General features: G+C 36.7%; 2 protein-coding genes across 2 annotated transcripts in view; one reads left to right on the top strand and one right to left on the bottom strand.

Annotated features, from left to right (window-relative positions):
- Nucleotides 1-18,571, top strand: part of elfn1a (extracellular leucine-rich repeat and fibronectin type III domain containing 1a) — a 77,458-nt gene that overhangs the window by 21,234 nt on the left and 37,653 nt on the right. The window lies entirely within an intron of this gene.
- LOC113020463 (uncharacterized) lies at nt 14,542-16,896 on the bottom strand. Its single transcript, XM_026164453.1, has 4 exons — nt 15,845-16,896; nt 15,548-15,655; nt 15,222-15,429; nt 14,542-15,032 (listed from the first exon to the last, which is right to left on the bottom strand). Exons 1-4 carry the CDS (start codon nt 16,018-16,020, stop codon nt 14,568-14,570), a joined length of 957 nt encoding a protein of 318 aa, XP_026020238.1. The 5' UTR covers nt 16,021-16,896; the 3' UTR covers nt 14,542-14,567.

Raw genomic sequence — 18,571 nt, 5'->3', positions numbered from 1 at the left:
TTTTTTGAAAATATTTGAGAAAGTCCCCATCACATTACTTCCTCTTTTGCTCCTTACAGAGAAGATAATTGCTTTGGCACTGTTAGGCCTTACCAGAGGTAAATAACAATGCTAACAGTGGTTGCAACAAGTCTGCACTAAACTTTGTTAAAACATTTTAAACAATAATAAATACAATTTAAAAAATGAATAAAAAATGAAAATAATTTTTGTACTGCAAATGTGTTTTCAATTAATACATGCATAATATAGTTCTTATTCAGTAAGATTTCAGCTTAGAGCTGGCAGATATTTTTAGAGGACTTTGATCTGCTGACGTTTTGTTTCATTATCAGGAGAAAAAGAGAAAGATTTAATGTCTCTATGTTTAATATACAAAAGAAAGTGACGGGCAGATAAGGTAATACTAGCAGTGAAGAGAAGATTTCTATTCTTAGCACAAGGATTGATTACTTTACTGTTAAAGGATGTAAAGCTCCTTGGGGTCAAGTTCGGACAAACTATTTATGAGTCATCAAAGTGTATTTCCTATTCATTATCAATGACAGCGCTCTAGGCTGTGCATCAATATGACACAGCAGATAAGTATTGCTTCTCTGGCTTTGAGAGTGACTTTTTCATTATCATGGATTCTGATTATTGTTTCTGAAACCCTATGAAAATGATATGTGACTTTGCAGTGTTCTAAAACCATCACAAAAGGCTTCATCAGGGGAGAGAAGCCAGCCCTTAAACGAACGCCTTCCATAATTTGCTAGCTTCAAGCCTAATGTTAGGTTGATGAGAGTCTCTTGGAAGGGAGTCTGAAATCTAATATAATTTCAGAAGAGGGCTGATTATACTCTAAATGGTGTGCAGATTTTCAATATGTTGGATTAAGTAGATACCAGGAAAAAGTATTTTTAGGTTTCTTCAGATGGATTTCAATTTTACAAATACTAATAGGACTTTTCACTGCCAGGAGAAATAAGCAGTGACATTGTGTGGTTTCTAAAACTAAAAATACAATATCAGTAGGAACCTGCTAGGTTCCAGTGCTGATGAATAAATCATATTTTTTTATCATTACTGTATGCAACGTATAGTCATAATGAGAATATAAACATTTAAGCTATCTCAACAATGGTATGCGGACATCAAGTGATTCCAATTTTTTATTAAGTGTGCCAATACTCTTTACAATTTTTTTGAGCACTTAGGAGTCAACCTACCTCGGAGCCAATTTGCATGTCATGTTACTGTTGCAGAATTTCCCTTTGATTTCCAGACTTCAACAAAATCATGAAAACAGTATGTTTATGATGTTTATAATATGTGGATGAACTTAAACATGGAAAATAATTCAAACCTGACTCAGTTTTGGCCCAAACTTAAAAGAAAAAAAGACTTCACCCATCAAATATAATAGGAAAAAATCTCCCTGTTTGTTATTATTAGTATATGATTTAGACTTCCGAATGTCGTGATGTTATTGAAATCAAAACAGGCTATAAGTGATGTGTTGGTCTTTTTATTACAACATTTTGATCTTTGCTCAAATCATGTTTTTAAATGTGACTCATTTCCTGCTTTTATCAACTTTCCTCAAACACGGCAGGGTAATTGTGTGCACATCGTGCCATTTTGTTATTGTACTTACAGTAGCTAATCCCTTAGCTAATCCCATCGACTTCACTACAGCCTCAACCTCCACGGTTGAGCTTTCCTGGACAGCTGTCATCTCCTTTTATTTAACTGTCAAACTGTTCAGACAAATGAGAGTTTATCAGCAAAGTATGACCTGTTCAGTAACTTTTTTTATTAGATGCGGACGGCTGACTAACTGTTCTTTTATGAAGACGTGAAGACTTGTGAGGTGCGAAAATAACAACCTTGTAATTGGATTCATTGGGAGATGATCATTGTCCCCATTAGTACCATATGTGTACAGTGATGTAGGCTTAATCTTTCATTGCCTCCTCCTCTCCCCTTGGAAATGAACAATTATCTTCTGTAAATTGATTTCTACCACACATCGAATTGCTCATCAAAGACATGCACATAAAAAAAACCCACTCTGTCCAGCATCCCTTTTCTCTCACTTTGTGGTCATGCTGCACACCTGCAAGCACACTACACTTTATATTTTCCTTAGTGCAAAAACACATCTAGGTCATGAGAAAATTCAAAACATATGATTCGTTTTATGTTTGCTTGCCTCTAATCCCCTTAATAATATTTGTCATGCTCGGTGTGCGCTCGCCATTTTTGAACTTAAGTGGGCTCAAGTGCTACTGGTGGAGAAGAACTCAGTAGCTGTGGTTATCAGCTGATAGTCAACACCACCTTGGGCATATCCTATCCTGAGGTTGACATCATTGCTTTGTTGAGCTCACCGATCTAATGCGTCTAAGTTGTCCAGAATATGAGCCAACTGTACAGAGAGGATTTAATATCACAGATCCTATGCAAAATACATCACCTAAATGCTCAACTTGTTTGTTTGGGGGGGGGGGGTTGTGCATGTATCTGTAGTCTCTGATAGTCAGAGATAACAGTCAGAATAAGAAGTTATTAAGAATAAGAAGAGTTATTTCATAAAATTAATGCCATTCAAGGTCAGGTACAGCTGATTAACTAAGCACAAAAACAGAAGAACTGTTACCGTTAAAAGACCATTGTGTTTCGTGTATAAAAATACTTCAATTTTTACAGTCTATGTGACTATATACTGGCCAGGCACTGTCTGCACCGAGGGCTTGGCCAACAGTCAATTAGCCAAACTGCAAGTTAATGTTTTTTCTTGTCTTAAGAAGTAAGATTTTTAAAAAATGATGCAAAGAAAAAACAATTTTCCCTTTTTTGTCTCTGAATAATAGAAATGCATTTCTTTGATGTTAGTTACAAAGCAAAACAAACACTTAAATTCTGTAGTAAATATCCCCGTGTCTTATTGGCTTGTGTAGAGGATTAGAGCAAAAAGCCAGAACAAAGCAGGGCTCAATCTCTGCATTGTTTTTTCATGATCTAGAACAGCTTGGGATTTCTTTACATGCAGAATGTTCACAAACATTGTCCAAACTTGGAAAGAAACCCAAGCATTATAATAAAGTACTACTACACTGGTTGCAGAGCCCCCATGGAGCGCAGTATAACACCTTTATATGCTGAGCTGGAGGCTGGAGGTATCGTGTAGGTGCATAAGCTTACCAGGTGTTGTTTAAGATGCAGTTTAGACCTCAGTCTCCTCTCTGCTGCTGCCTTCAGGCTGTCCAACTTCAAATCTACAACACAGCCACTCTGTCTCTCTCTTCATTTATCCTGCCTGCCTCCACAATATCCACCACAGAGAGAGGAGCACTGACTGAGCCTGTTGAGAGGAAAAGGTTCCCTCATTTTTGTACGACTTCCACCTCCTCACAGTGAGTGATTTCTGTGTTTGCAACTTCTGTTGAGCAGCCTATTTCTTTTTTTTTTCCTGGTTTATGTAGTGCACATTTTGAATTTTGCTCAGAAATGGCTAAATGTCTGAACTTGTTTAGGGAGGTAGAGCAAGTTGATAATGAATAAGCAACAGAGACTTACAACTAAGGATCACTGCAAATAAATAAATAACTAGATGAAATGCAATTAAAAAATAGTGTTTGTATTTTTGGTTTTAATCTTTAAAGCTGGGTTGGGGAACTCCAAGCCTCAAGGGCCATTGTACTGCAGGTTTTAGATATCACCCCGGGTCAACACACCTGAATCAAATGATTAGTTTAATACCAGGCCTCTGGAGAACTTCAAGACATGTTTAAATCTGCTGTGTTGAATTTAAACGGCTAAGGAAGGAAGGAAGGAAAAATGGGTTTAGTGGGATTTCACTAAACCAACTCATCTTTATGAGATATGTAATTTTATTTTTAAGCTTATTCTGTAAAATGCATTTGTATGAAAAATTCTCATGCAACAGATCTGAAACCCATTAAGCTTAAGAATCTTTCTTCAATAATACTTTTTTCTCTTGTTTAAAGTGACTTAAATGAGGCAAAGTTAAATACAGCAGCTTTCCCAGCAGTTTTCTACAGAAACACAACCATGTGCCCTGTATTCAAACACACTATAGTATTCTTGTTGAATGGCAAGCTACCTAAAAACTGGTGTGGTGAGGAAAAACAAAAGAAGGATTTTTGTTGGGCTGCTGTGGCTCAGGAGGAAAAGCGGATCATCTACTAACCAGAAGGTCATTGGTTTGATCCCCAGCTCCTCCCATATGCATGTCAAAGTGTCTTTGGGAAAAGTCCTGAACCCTGAGTCACCCCCAGTGCATCCACTGGAGTCTGAGTGTGTGAATGGTAGGTAAAAACTGCTGTGGTACTGAAAACGATTTATGGGTTAATGAGGCTTGTATTTGAGTGCTCAGAGTAACATTATATAAGTACACTACCAGTCCATTTGCCATTTTCTTCTTATACGTAACTATGCTATAGTTTTACTGGTCCGGCCCACTTTAAAGCTAGTTGAGCCGTACAATATGCAGCACTGTTTTAGCTCTCTGAAGCAGAAACACGATGTCACTGACAGCTTCAGCCACTGCGAGCGATATTCCAAAAATGTATTTGCATAACAATTTCAGCTATCATGTTACTGAACCATTCAAAGTCTGTTCTCTTGTTCAGAAGAGTGTAATTTTCAGTACATAGCAAAAAATGTTATCATCTAATTTTAAAAGTGGATTCACTTTTCTTTGTACTACACGGCCAGATAATCTTTAGAACTAAATCTGTTTGGCTTAGTGACACTTGTAAGAGTCTTTCATAGTTATTATTCATGCTATGTGAGTCTCACACTGAGCAGCACTGCTGTTCTGAATCTCTGAGGGAACATATGCCCTTTCATTTGTTGATTTGTGATTTTACAAGGCTTTCAACTTGCATATGTTGAGCCACAACCTATATACTGAGAAAACACGCTTGTCCTCTGATGCTTGTTTGGGTCCACGGCAGCCTACAGAGTTGACAAGCACCTGAGAGATGTGCTGCACCTTCCTGAGCACTGAGGCATGACTCAATCACAACTCTAAGCACAGGACATCCCTACATGTCCTATCACCCCTCAGCTCCTTCTATGTAGAGTGATGTATTTGTGTCAGTTGATAAAGGAAAAGTCAAGTGACATACACCAATCATTTGCTTCCTCACATGTCGGCAGCTCAGTGGCTTAATGTAAAAAGAAAGATAGAAAGGACGAAAGTGTAGCTCAGTTTTCTTGGAAAAGAAGGCCTCTTCCTACAGATCAGCTGTTAAACTCACTGAACTGACAGTTGGTTCTTGTCTTCCTCAAAGAAGGTGTAGACTGCTTGGTGTGAAAATGTTCCATTTTTGAAACACTGTTTCTTGTACAATACTCCTCTGAGTATATCTCCTAACGGGTCTGGACAATGTTTTCTTATCTACTAGTTTATAGAGAAGGCTCAAGTGTTCTGACAATTTGTGAATGCACTACAGTCATTGAATACAATCCCAGATGGCACCATATCTGCCGTATAGGTGTGACCACACCTGTCAAATAAGCAAGTTTTTACAATTTGTGAAATACTGTGAAAGGTGGGGTTTTTGTCACACCTGCTCTGACACTTCCAGCAAGACTGCATGAAGTAATTGCAGGAAATGTTACAAATGATGGTAACAAATGGTAAAGAAGATTTTTGCACAGATGTATTGGTTAGATGATTATTAAATATGCTAAAGTGATGGACAGATAATTAATCAGCAACTTTTGAAAACAATGAAACATTTTCCAAGCAAAATGCTAAACATTTCCTGGCTTCAGTCATTAGAATTACAACTGACAGTTATCTAGCTCTGTCAACCAGTCAAGTTGCATGTCCATTTGTTTGTCTGTCCTTCAACATTTTAACATTTTTGATGTTTACTTAGATTAATGGAAAACTCACCCAAGGTTCAAGATTACTGTGACTTCAGGTAACACTTAGTGTACTATTTATGACAAAATGTCATGCAAACGTCCAAAACTCTTATACGTTCAGGTCAAAGTTTAAGTATAAACTGTTACGTCTTTGAAGTTTTCATTACACAAATGGTTGCAAAAGAAATCAAGTTTTTCATTATGCTTTTCACATTTTATACCCAGTAAATAATGGGCCTGATCTTGTGAAAATTAGCACATTAAATAATAATGAAAATAATCAATATCTGCTTTACATTGACGTTGTGAACCAATAGTCAGGATTTTAAATCAGTAAATCAGCCCAACAGACAGCTATAGAGAGTGCGGTTGTTTTTTTGGTTTTACTGATGGAATCGTATCCCTCTTTGTGGTGTCTATACAGTCCAAGGGTGCAGAAATTAATGAGAGCCAAGGGGGAATTATTAAGCACTTGTGATTAGCTTAGTTGGTAAATTTCAGGCTTTTCTGATTGCATGAATCGGACGTCATGAAATCAAAGCAACCACATGGGTTGCCATTAGAGATGCACGATATTGGTGTAAGCAGGAAACCTGCTGGTTTTGACAGCACCTGTGGATCCATTGTTCTAAAGCATCTATTAAGCGTAAGGCTACTGAAAGTGTGATTAAAAGTTGCCATGGTGATGAAAGTTACATATAGCAACTCTAGCTCTATAATCACGCTGGGCTGTTTAATGGGGCTCTCTGTCACCTATTTCTGAATCTTGGTTAAATTTGCATATGCTCATTCAGGCAGGATGATTTAATTCAGCCCCTATGGGAGCTGCTTCAAAACCATACTGCGCTTAGGTTTTGTGTTAAAGTGCTCCTAATTAGGTCTCTGTCCTGGCACTTACTCATCAACAAAATTATCTCTGAAGTTAGTCCAATGTTTAACTCTCATGTAACAGGTCAGCAGAGATAGTCTGCCAATTCTCTTGATGAAATATGTTGTGTCTCACTGGCAAGTAACACTAGATAACTTCCTTTCAAGTCTGATATGAGCAATCTAACAACAACCTTTGTTCATACAGCAGCTGATGAGTAACCGGATGCAACTTTTTACCTGTGAACTGAGAATCCAACTGTGTAGGACAACAGACAGGAAAGACAATGCCCGATATGCCACTTGTTGCACTGTATCTGGAATGACTGGACATATAAAACCAGTTGTTAATATCTAACTCTCCTAATGCACTTATTTCTAACACCTTAATGCATTTACACTGTGCAGTGCTCCTTCAGTGAATCAGCACACAAGCTTATGTAACAAAAACAATACAAGAATGTTTCCACTCAGGATAACTATCACATAAAAATAAATTTTCTGCTGCTTTGATCAACTTTACTGGTAGCAAAGAACTTTGACTGGCACTTAAAGAAACATTTTCTCAACCCACAAGTTCTTCTTTTAAAGTTTGTGTGCATTAGGTTATAACTCTTTCTCAGTGGGCATTATGCCAGTTCTGCCCTTTGTCAAAGATGCAGTTCATAACTCTTATGGACAACATTTTTTTGGTGCAATCAAGAGGTGTAGGATGTCCAGTGTGGTGGGCTCCAGATTTTTTGCAGTTAATGTGCTGGAGTGCTGACCTCCAGCTTGCACTAGGATGGTCTGAAGCCAAGTGCGAAGTGATCTGGGTGAGGACTCGCCATGGTTCATGACGGGATAAGGTGAATTTCCCCCACAAGTGGATGTCAAGACTGGGAGGAAGGATAGAGCAGGAAGAATGGAGCAGGGAGCATGATAGGCACCATGTGCAGTGATGCACATATTGTACCAATCTGTTCTGGCGAAAAGCGATCTGAGCTGTCCATTTACTGGTTGATCTACTTTCCTGCCCACACCTACGGTCATGACCGGTAGGTGTAGTGACCGAAATAATACGATTGTGGATGCAAGCAGCTCAAAGCTTTTTCTAAAGAATGTCTGGGGTAAAAGATTGTTTCTCTTGGATTGTTTGGGAACGCCTGAGTATCCCCTGAGAAGAGATAGAGAAGGTGATGGGGGAGAGGGAGTTCTGGGCAGTTTTGCTTTGATGCAACCCTGACCACGATAAGCAGTAAAAAGTAGATGGACGAAATAATGGTTGGAACTGTTTCTTGTTATGTTACCTTAACATGAGTTTTTGTTAGTTAGTTTGAGCTGTACAAAACAAAACCTGTATTAATATGGCGATTTCCATAATCCTGAAAATGTATATCACACGGATAATGAATCTGTAATAAAAGCTACAACAATCCTTTGTAACATAGCCTGTGTTTTTCAGTATTCCCAAAGTCTTCTGAATCAGATGGTTGTGGACATTTTTGCAAACATCTCTTCCCAGTAGAACGATGATGTAAGCACACAGGCTTTTAGCTTGCTGGTGTGCAGCCAGGTAGAATGACATATGGCAAAGAGGCATAGGCAATGTGCTGCAAATCACACTTAGGTGAACACAATCTCTGCCTTGACTTTCAGGTTTCATAAATAATGCAAAGGAAAACATTTGGATTTCCCAGGAGTGAAGACAAATACCTTTGAAACTCTACTTTTAAGTGCACATGTTTAAAAAAAAGGAAAGGAATGAAGATATTCTTATCGACTGCAGCTACATGATAGTAGAAGACTAAGTCCAAGCATTTAATAGAGTAGGCTGAAAATACCACTTTGCTTGTTTAACTTTGACCTCAAAAGTACAGATCTATTTTAAAACTTGACATAAATCTTATCCATGCTGGTCTCAAGGTTCAGCAGAGACAGATCAGTGGCTGGTTCAGTGACATTTGTCCAGCTGAGCACAGTTCAAATAGATTAATGATGAAGCCTAAACTAATTGATCGTGATTTCAGTTTTTTTTTACTACATAGTTAATGTAAATATTAAATTGTCTATTTTTAAAGACTTTATACTGATAAGTCCGGAGAAGTCAGCTGAGCTTCAGGTGATAAAATAGTGTGATAAACAGTGTTAAAGGTGTGTAAATAATAGTCGGTGTTTGTATTGGAGATATTGTCAAATAAGAAGGATTTAGGTCCTAATCAGGACTATATAATTATCCTCTGGTGTTTTATTTTTTCAATCAAGGGTTAAGCTTTTTGATTATTATCAATGGGGCCTTAAATTTCAGGGTAATAAATAAAGTAATGAAATAATGTATCAGTACAGAATTTAGAAAAAAAATAAAAGAGAGATTCATAAACAAATTCTGGTAATAGTGTTTTTCCTCAGGTGTTTCTTTTTTCAAGAGAGACTTCCCTGCTAAAGAGGATGGAACAGCTAAGCATGTGCATATGTGCTAAGGAGACACATTAAATAATAGATGTCTCAAATGCATTAAGTCTGACTTCATGGTGGACATCAGACTTCAGAGGGCAGTGACACTGAAAGAACCGGAGTAAGACATGTGTAAGGTTACAAACACAGAGTGCACGGTGACAATAGATAGGAGACAAGATCACTTTTCATTTAAATGAAAATACTGAGTTCTGATACACTGAAATCACACTTTTACTGTACTGTACACACTTTTAAGACTCTGAATTTTGTAATACATATGCCATTTTAATAATATGCAATATTTTTTTAAATTAAGACTAATGTATATATTAAGGTGAGGCACCCACTAACACAGTAGCACTGAAAACAAGTCATAAATAAATGAGGGCAGATGTGAAAAAGAGGGCAAAGAGGGAAAAGAGGAAAGACGGAGAGAGAAAAATAAAGCTTTTCTACCTCTCACAGCTTGTGGGCTTTTGTTCGATAGCTGGTGGCTGTGAAAAGATAAGGTTTACTAATGGGGTGTTCAGGAGAATGTTTCATTTATTATGATACTTTACTAATGCGACTGTGGAGTAATATCGAGCGGCGGCGCTATTCATGCAAGCCCTGAGAGGTTTACATTGTAGAGCCTGTTACCGGTGCTTCCAAAACTGTTAGCTCTGGCAGTCACAGCCCTGAGAGGCTCTTAGGAAGCTTTAGCATAGCACCTGGAAACATTACGTCCACGGGTGTGACATAGAAGCTTTGCTCTTTTTCTCTGCATATATTTTCAGGCTATATTACTGAAATATCTACTTTACCTAACTTTGCTTACTAGCATAAGAATGTCACCACACCCACTATGTGTAATGTTTTTTAAGAGCCAATTTACACTTTCAGTGCTTTAAATATTGCTGTTTTTTGTTGTTGTTGTTGTTGTTGTTGTTTTTAATTAAGACACTGGTATCTCTGAGTTTCACACTTTGGCACTGGTGCTCATGAGAGAGTGTCACTTCCAATTTTTCAAATGTGGATATTAATTCAGGACTGCTTTGTATTACGTTGGAATGCAAAATATCATTTTTCACTTGCAATATTAATGTTGTGAAGCTGCATTTTTTTCAGTTAGTGGTGGCATTTTTTTTTTGATTAATGCCACTACAAAGTCTTTTGCCTCCTTATGTAGATTCTGTCCAGACCACTGTTTCTCCAGCACCTTCTGACAAAACTACAGTATTTGCTGCCCTTTGGTGAGAGCATATTGGTTTACACTTTAGCCAAAGATAAATCATTGGTCATGAAAAATTAGCAATATATCATGATGACACACACACACAGCCATAGAGCCACAAGAAACTACAAGGAGATCGCAAAACCAGTCACACACTACTCCTCCTAGTACACATCAGGAATGTAACACTCAGAAATGCTGCTTCATTTCACTGGACTCTCATCAGGAATGTTTGGGTATTTTTTGATCATATTTGATTGACCACCAATCCATCTATGTTCTACTTCTAATCAATGCAGTGTTAAAGGTTTGCTGGAGCCTTTCTCAGCTGTCACTGGGCAAAAGGGAGGTCTATTGCAGGGCTAACACATGGCCAACTTTCAAATTGCCAATTAACCTAACCCATGCATGTCTTTGGACTATGGGCAGAAGGTGGTGAGTTCATGCAAGCTCCACAGAGAATGACATCAGTCAGCTAGAGGATTCAAACCAGAACCTTCTTGCTTTGAGGCAACAGTGCTAATCACTGCACTGGAGTGCTGCCAGATTGACCAGCTATCATAATAAATAGCTACACATTTTTCTTAACACTATTACGTGATTTAAATATGAATCATATATCCTACTCTCAGCATATGGACCCCACTGACTGCAACAAGAAAGTGATTTTCTGGGCTTTTAAATATGAAATGAAAACGTGAAATTTAAGATGTGTTAATTTAAAACTCAAGGCCAAGATGGTAAAGATACTGTACTGTATAGACATGTAATACGTAATACACATTAAGTATTAAATATGTAGTAGTTGGTATGTTGAAAGACTTCTAGATTCACTTTTGGTTTGAGATGGTATTTGTTATTTTCAGTTGCAATCTCTGAAATAAAAGCTTTCCAACTGTTGTTTTCTGGGATATTTCTATTTCAACATTTAATGCACTGAGCAAGCCACCATGCTCTCTACCTAGTTTTGATCTGAAGCCAAAAAGCAAATGAGAAAGAGCAGCATTGTTGCTGCAGTGCTTAGCATCGTGATATATTACCTCATCAGTGAACATTTCTCCTGGCTCTCTCCTGATACTTACGCATTGTAGTCGACTTTATTATTTTGTCAAGTTACCATCTCTGATGTTGGTGTGGCAGAGTTTCTGTAGGAGCCATTAAGCAACACAGATAGTTTATTATGAAGAAACCTTTAAATGCAATGAGATAGAAAATTATCCTTGTAAATGGGGTGGGTAATTTTATTTAATTTATTTTAAGAATTTGATAATATTAGATATTATGAGGTGGGGATGGGAAGCTATACTTTTTGCTCCTCTGACCGTTTAAAGCTTATATACCACAGGCAATGGAAAGATCAGTCATTTTTACTTCCATAATATAAGGGAGATTAAAAATGAGGTATATCCTAGAGAGTATCGAAGACAATACAATCAAAACACGTGAAACTGATATATAAAAGCCTACCACACAGCAGATAATCAACAAGAAGGAATGCATGCAGACACTGGACAACACCAACCCAGAGGTGTTCTGGAAGCAGAGAAAAAAAATTGAAGCTGAAGAACAGAGCCAGCACAAACAGATGTTGGAAAATGTACCAAAATCCAATAAAAACACAAAAAACTGCTAGAAAAGGTCAACTTAACCAAATCATTGCTAATTTGTAAGAGGCCTGCATGCAAGATAACAAATTAAGATCAAAAAGACATTTAAAAGGAAGGCAAATGCATTAGCTAAAAAACCACAGTGCAACACAAATGCAGACAAAAGTCAAGAGCCTGACCAATTTGATCAAACTCTGGTCTCGGAGGTCACAAGAATATAATACGTGGTTCAACAAGAAGGCTCAAAACAAGCAATCTACAAGGGAAACAATAGAATAGAAAGCATCACAAATAAGCTCAAAGACTATAAATTGCATCTTTCAGCTTTGATTCAGTTCCGACACACTGCATCTGTAATAGGAAACAGCAAAGGAAGCAAATCGAACCTGGAAATGCAACTTAATGTACTTAACATGCAGTTCTCTATTGATAACTAGAATCTCATTTTTTAGACTGACAGATGAACCGGCAAGTCTGACTGCTACTGAAAGCCAGTCTGAGATGCTATTGTTCTAAGTCAATTTGTGTCCAAGGTCAAAGTATGCTACAAAAAATCCCACTTCTGTTCCCCTTTCTTACTACCAATCAAGCTCTATTAGATCGTGAACCCTTTTGGGAGGGGAAACAAGATCAAGAAGAAATGAGAGAAGAATTGGAAAAGGGAGGGGAAATGGGTCTGCTTTTGTACTTCAGCATTAATAATGAGACATTAGCCTTAGCATACATAGAGCCCCAAGATAACCCAAGTAACTAAACCTTTGATTGCAAATTATAGATGTCACAGTTTTATTCACTGTTTTAATACACTGAAATATATTAAATATCAGAGAATTGATAGTATACTATGATACCTAAAAATGAATTAGTTGTAGGGATGTCCTATAGTACGTTGTTAATGTATTCTTTCATTCTTTGTTACCTTTTCTATTTTTTAAAACACAAAGAACAATACATATTTTTTATAAAGAAAATGACCAAACATGTTTTGGTCTTCTAACTCATCAACACACACAGTGGAACATTAGGCCAGTGCAAAATTCATTTGCCCTGTGATGCTAATAGTGTCCAGAATTAGAACAAGAATTAGTGAAACTGTAAAAAACAAAGACGAAAGATTAAATAGAAACTCCTTTTGTCATGCAGAGATACAAACGTACTGAGAATCTTCATAGTGAGATTGAACCTTAAGCTTTAGGTGCACATGCCAGTGCCTATAATTTAGTTAGTTTAATCTTCATATCACAGTAGAACTTGTCTTCATTTTTGAGAGTAAATACTGTGTCACTTTGTTATATAGAACACATATTCTATAGTGACTTTTGAGTCAAATTTAAGATGTTTTTTCAAACTATTTGAATGTAAGTCCTTTTTACTTGAAGATTTTCAAACCAAGCTATTTACTTTATATTAGTGCTGTCCGTTAAAATTACGTTAATGCCATAACCGTATTAATGCGGCAAATCTTTGTTAGCGAGTTAGAGCGGATCACCCCATGCGTGGGGATGCACGGCGCTAAGGCGTTAACTAACTAACCATGCTAATGCGTTGACGCTGTGCAGCCCCACGCACAGGCGATCCGTGTTAATGCGGTTATGCCGTTAACATCATTTTAACGAGATGATGCTGACAGCTCTTTATATACGTTATTCATTCAACAATTTCTTAATTTTTGACACTTGCTGTGTACGCAAGATATATAATGTCAATATCCCCTTATAGATGCTAATAAATAGTTTATAGCTATATTATTAATTAATTTGTAAATGCTTTATAAACCATTATTAATGGTTTATTATGCATTAGTTAAGGGTGAGAAAGAGGAAAAAAACTGACCGGTTTCTTGCCAAATAGTGAGCCAAATGTGTTCACCTATATATTTCATCTAGAGTTGCTATATTAAACATTTCAGACTAAGTTACTATCCTGTAAGCACAATCAGCATTTGTAAACATATTTTTTATCATATAAAATTGTACTTCAGAAATGCATTATAAATATCCACAACTATCAATCGGAGCTTTGTTGTAAAGTGTAAAGCATAAAACCATTTATTAATGAATAATAAATATTTATAAATGCCAAATGGGAGCCTTATTGTAAAGTGTAAAGCATAACACCATTTATTAATGACTACTAAACATAAATGACAAAAGAGAGTTTTGTTGTAAAGTTTAAAACATGTCAACATTTATTAAGGACTAATAAACATTTATAAATGCCAAATGGGAGCCTTATTGTAAAGTGTAAAGCATAACACCATTTATTAATCACTAGTAAACATTTATAAATGACAAAAGATAGCTTTGTCGTAAAGTTTAAAACATGTCAACATTTATTAATCACTAATAAACATTTATAATTGCCAAAAGTGAGTCTTAAATGTATAATGTCACCATTTATAACACTTAGACCTAAATTACAATCAGTGCTTGAAATAACATTTAACTACTGTCAACAATGGCAATGTTTTGTAAGAGTAACACATGTAAAATTAAATGTGTTTTTTAAAACACCAAACAGTCACCCACTCCAAAAAAAGTTCATGCCAGACTGGTTCAAACTGGAAATATTTTTTGTATGTCCTTAAATAAGCGTCCCAGTGGTCCATCAGGGAGTCGCGAACCAAGCCAAGATGACCACTCAAGAACCATCAGGTGTTCCTCCAGCAACTTCTCAGTGCGATTTCCTCTTAGTCTACGGACATGTCCTTTGATGGTCATCCAAGCCCTTTCGATATGCTGTGTATGACTGCCAGATTGAGGATCTACAAACCACCTGCTGTGATTTACAGTGTAATGTCTGTACCTTATGTTTGTCAAAACATTCTTGTAGGCTCTCCACTCATCACTGATAATGGCACTACCCAACTTAACATGCTGTCTGATCAGAGGAACAAGGTGGCGCCTTGATCGTTTTTCAACAAGTTTTAACACGAGCCTTCGCCTTTTGTCTTTAATTCCCATCATTCCAAATACCCATTTCTTCCTTTTCCATGCATTTCCAAAGCGTCCACGTGCATACTGAAAACAAAAAGAATAAAATTAAACAGAATTAAAATGAAAAAGAATAAAATTAAATATCTACAAAGAAACATTCAAAAAGATGGTTGCTTCTACTAATTTTTTTTACTTATGGTAAAGGTTTCCATGTTTAGAGGACACAGTCAGATCTGCATTGATTCTAACAAACCTGTCTGAGAGTTTACCAACCTTTCGCTGATGACGGAGACAGCTTTCATCTATAACCACAAATTCTCTGTCACCACCAAGACGGTGTCCATTGTTTATTCTGTGTCTTTTAATTGCACGTATACAAACATGTCGAATGTGTCTTGCCATGCTACTTAGTGTTCTGGAGCTGCCAGCCACTTCATCATCGATCATATCTACTTGTCTGAGCCTGAGCCCTTGTGAAAATCTGTGATAGAAATTGAGGCAATTATTACTTACTGAGGCCCTAATTTTATTTCACAAGTCTCGTATTGGTGTTCAATTATGAAAGGTGCATTGCTATTAATGTCTACATCTACATATACCTGTAAATGAACTTCATCCAACTGAAAAGAGATGTTTTTGATTTCTCAAAGAGGGAGCCAGTTCTAATTGTTCTGGAAACTTTCCTATGACTTGCTCTTTTGCAGCACCTGAGAACATATCAATGAGTTAAGTAAAGAAATGGACCCTTAAACAAGAGCATTAATTGAAAAGATAATCACAAAATTAAGTATGAAGAAAATAATAATGAAAAGAGGTTAATGCTCCCTCTTGCATTGATAACCGAAATATTTTGTTATATTTACTACATGCACTACATTATCATGCATTATACATACCACATATATTGGTCTTTCTTCACCACGGAAATCATTTTCATCTTATGGTGACAAACAGGACATCTAAGCTTCTTTTTTAGCAGGTGTTTCTTCTGCAGCCATTTAATGAGCCTTAGTGCCTTATATTTAGTTTGTTTTCCTTCTATTCTGGCGCGCAATCTCATTCCCAAAGACATTGTGGTGGAAAAAAATGAGTAATTTATTTTATTATCACCTCGAAACACCGTAAAATACTCTATGGGAGTCTAGTGCAAATCGGTTCAGAGTTAAAGAACTTCACATGCTATATAAAACAAGCCCTATAATCAAAAATAGTCCCACGCAAAAAAGAGGATTGTCTCACCTGTTATAATGTATCTCCGACTTTGTTATGTAGATCTAACCCGCTGGATTGATGCTAAAAAAAATATGTTCTGCTGCCAAAGGGAGGGAAAACAAATTTAATTTAAACGCAGAGGAGCTTATACAACCATCCAATCACAGTTAACTTTATTAAGGAAAGCCCCTCCTCTCAGAGCGCGACAGGCAGTGGAGCGCTCTGGAAGGTCAAGCCAAAGGGGCACGAACAGACACACTGAAGGCGCTCGTTCAAGTTGCTGCGCCATGGATGGAGCAGAAGATAAAAATTTGTGTGCGTCTGCGACTTACACAGTTAGCACACGTTCGAAGAGATACAAAAAGCAGAGACTGGATGATCTAGATTGCACTAAGCCAACGACGTCAGCAGTTAGACATGAAGGTGAGTATAATGCTAGCTAGCTAGCTACCGAGCCATTTGGCTGCTAGCTACAGTGGCTAACTAACGTCACATAACATGTGAATAGCTCTATTACTATTGGTTATTCCAAACGATTGATATCACTTAGTTGTATATTTTTAGTTTTGTTTATGTGCATCATTAAATTTATATTAAACACCCTGGTAAGGCAGTACACATAAGAATTATTTGCCTTGTTTTAGAAATGTCTGAACCACCACATGTGTATATCTTATATATGTTTTTGAAAATCAGTTCATTGATCCACTTTAGGCTTTTTTGTCACACACTGAAATCTGAGGCAATTTTTAACATGAGTATGTCAAAAACTATTAAAGATACATAAAAGATTATCTGAATTTTGCTGAGTATTCCTTTGATAAAATATGAAAACTTCCACACTCCTTGAGTTGTGTAATTCAATAACATATCATTCAGAAATCTTCAGTGCAATTTAAAAGATTTTTTTACTCTGCGCTCAAATATGCGACTTTGCATAGATGTTAGACTTTTTTCTTTTATTTAGTAAGCTCATCATCAGACATTTTTTAATGCATCTGATGTATCTGTTGCAGATCTGGATTCATTTTGATGGTAAGAAAGAGAAGTGAATTTATTTATTTTTTCTTTTTGCCACAGACTTTGAAAAAATGGTTTGACAGTGGGTAGACAGACTATTTTCAAATATATATATACATTGAAAAGTAAAATATATGATGCTAAGATTTTCACTGGAATTATTATAAATATTAAAATTTCCTGTCATAACATTTTAATGGGATGGAATGGCCCACAGTCCTTCTACAAGTGTTGATTAAGGAAACAGGAATTTGGAGGCACTGTTCTCATTTGTGCTGCCAACCTAAAATGCAGTAATATCATTAAGTTGATAAATTTCCCATAAAGATAACTTTTACATTAATGTCTCGTCATGTATGAGCAGTGATGGTTAAAATCTTAAATAAAATAGTTTTGCTCCTTTGCGATACCCTGTAAATTGAACCATGAAATGTAACACCAGTTTCTGCGCAAGGCTTTTAAAGACAACAATACCTGTACATGCATGTTTCTCAAGTTACTTTCTACTCATTGTATTATAGATGATGTTCCTTCGTTATCCCTTTTTAATTATTCAGATCATTTACAGGTGCAAATTACAGCAACTCATCTCTCATGTTGCAGTAAAAGTGAAGTGGCCAAAACGTCAGTTTGATGTAATTTTCATAATCCAAATTAATTTTTCTACATTTTTTTTTAGATATTTTTGTTGGGATTTTTGAAATAGAAAGCAAACCTTTTCAGGCAAGTCCGCTGAGTCATGACAATTCATCCTCACAGCCACTGACATTAGTGTCTTAGCGGCTACAGAGTAAAGGTAGCGCTTTGCACTGTGATTTATTGAGTGGCCCCACTGCAGAGGGAAGTGGAGGGAGAATAAAGTGCTCTCACCTGAAAAGTGAGGCTCACTTTGGTCAGAGAGATTTTTTTTTTTTTCCAGAGGCTTCACTGCTCACATTACTGTAAAAAGAGCCACCGAGGTCTGAATGATTCCATATTCATGAGTGGATTAATGAACAGTTGCAGGAATCGTGTCTGCGGCAGTAAATTAATTCTCAACATTTATCAGTGTTGAATATATGAATGGACAAAAACAAGTGTGCAGGAGGCTAAAGCGCTGACTATTTGCACTAAATAATGAACAGAGAGGGAATGTTTGCATCTTTCTCCTGCATGTTCAGATGAGTGCCTGGGATTTGACCCTGTAAACTGCTTGAACATACTCTTCTTCTTGGGTTTACAGATTTGTGCTATTGTAAGTTTCTGTGTTAACATATGTACAGTGCAGTCCATGAATCCAACACTTTCTGTGCATGTTGAGTTTTAGAAGTTCATGTCCCAGATTTAACATATTTTATCACTCCCATATAGTGAAACCTTCAATATGAGTAGGTTATAGCATAAAAATAAAC

Source organism: Astatotilapia calliptera, chromosome 4 (genome assembly GCF_900246225.1).
Source record: "Astatotilapia calliptera chromosome 4, fAstCal1.2, whole genome shotgun sequence".
NCBI classification, from domain to species: domain Eukaryota; kingdom Metazoa; phylum Chordata; class Actinopteri; order Cichliformes; family Cichlidae; genus Astatotilapia; species Astatotilapia calliptera.
Note: the sequence above shows the minus strand (reverse complement) of the source record. Positions and strands in the feature narration are given on the sequence as shown.

Bases quoted from the DNA above. Each gene is read 5' to 3' on its own strand.
- LOC113020463 (XM_026164453.1), bottom strand. From the start codon at position 16,020: ATGTCTTTGGGAATGAGATTGCGCGCCAGAATAGAAGGAAAACAAACT. The intron at 15,656-15,844 runs GTATGTATAATG...ATATGTTCTCAG, and splicing joins AAGAAAGACCAATATATGTG to GTGCTGCAAAAGAGCAAGTC. The intron at 15,430-15,547 runs GTATATGTAGAT...TTTCTATCACAG, and splicing joins TGGATGAAGTTCATTTACAG to ATTTTCACAAGGGCTCAGGC.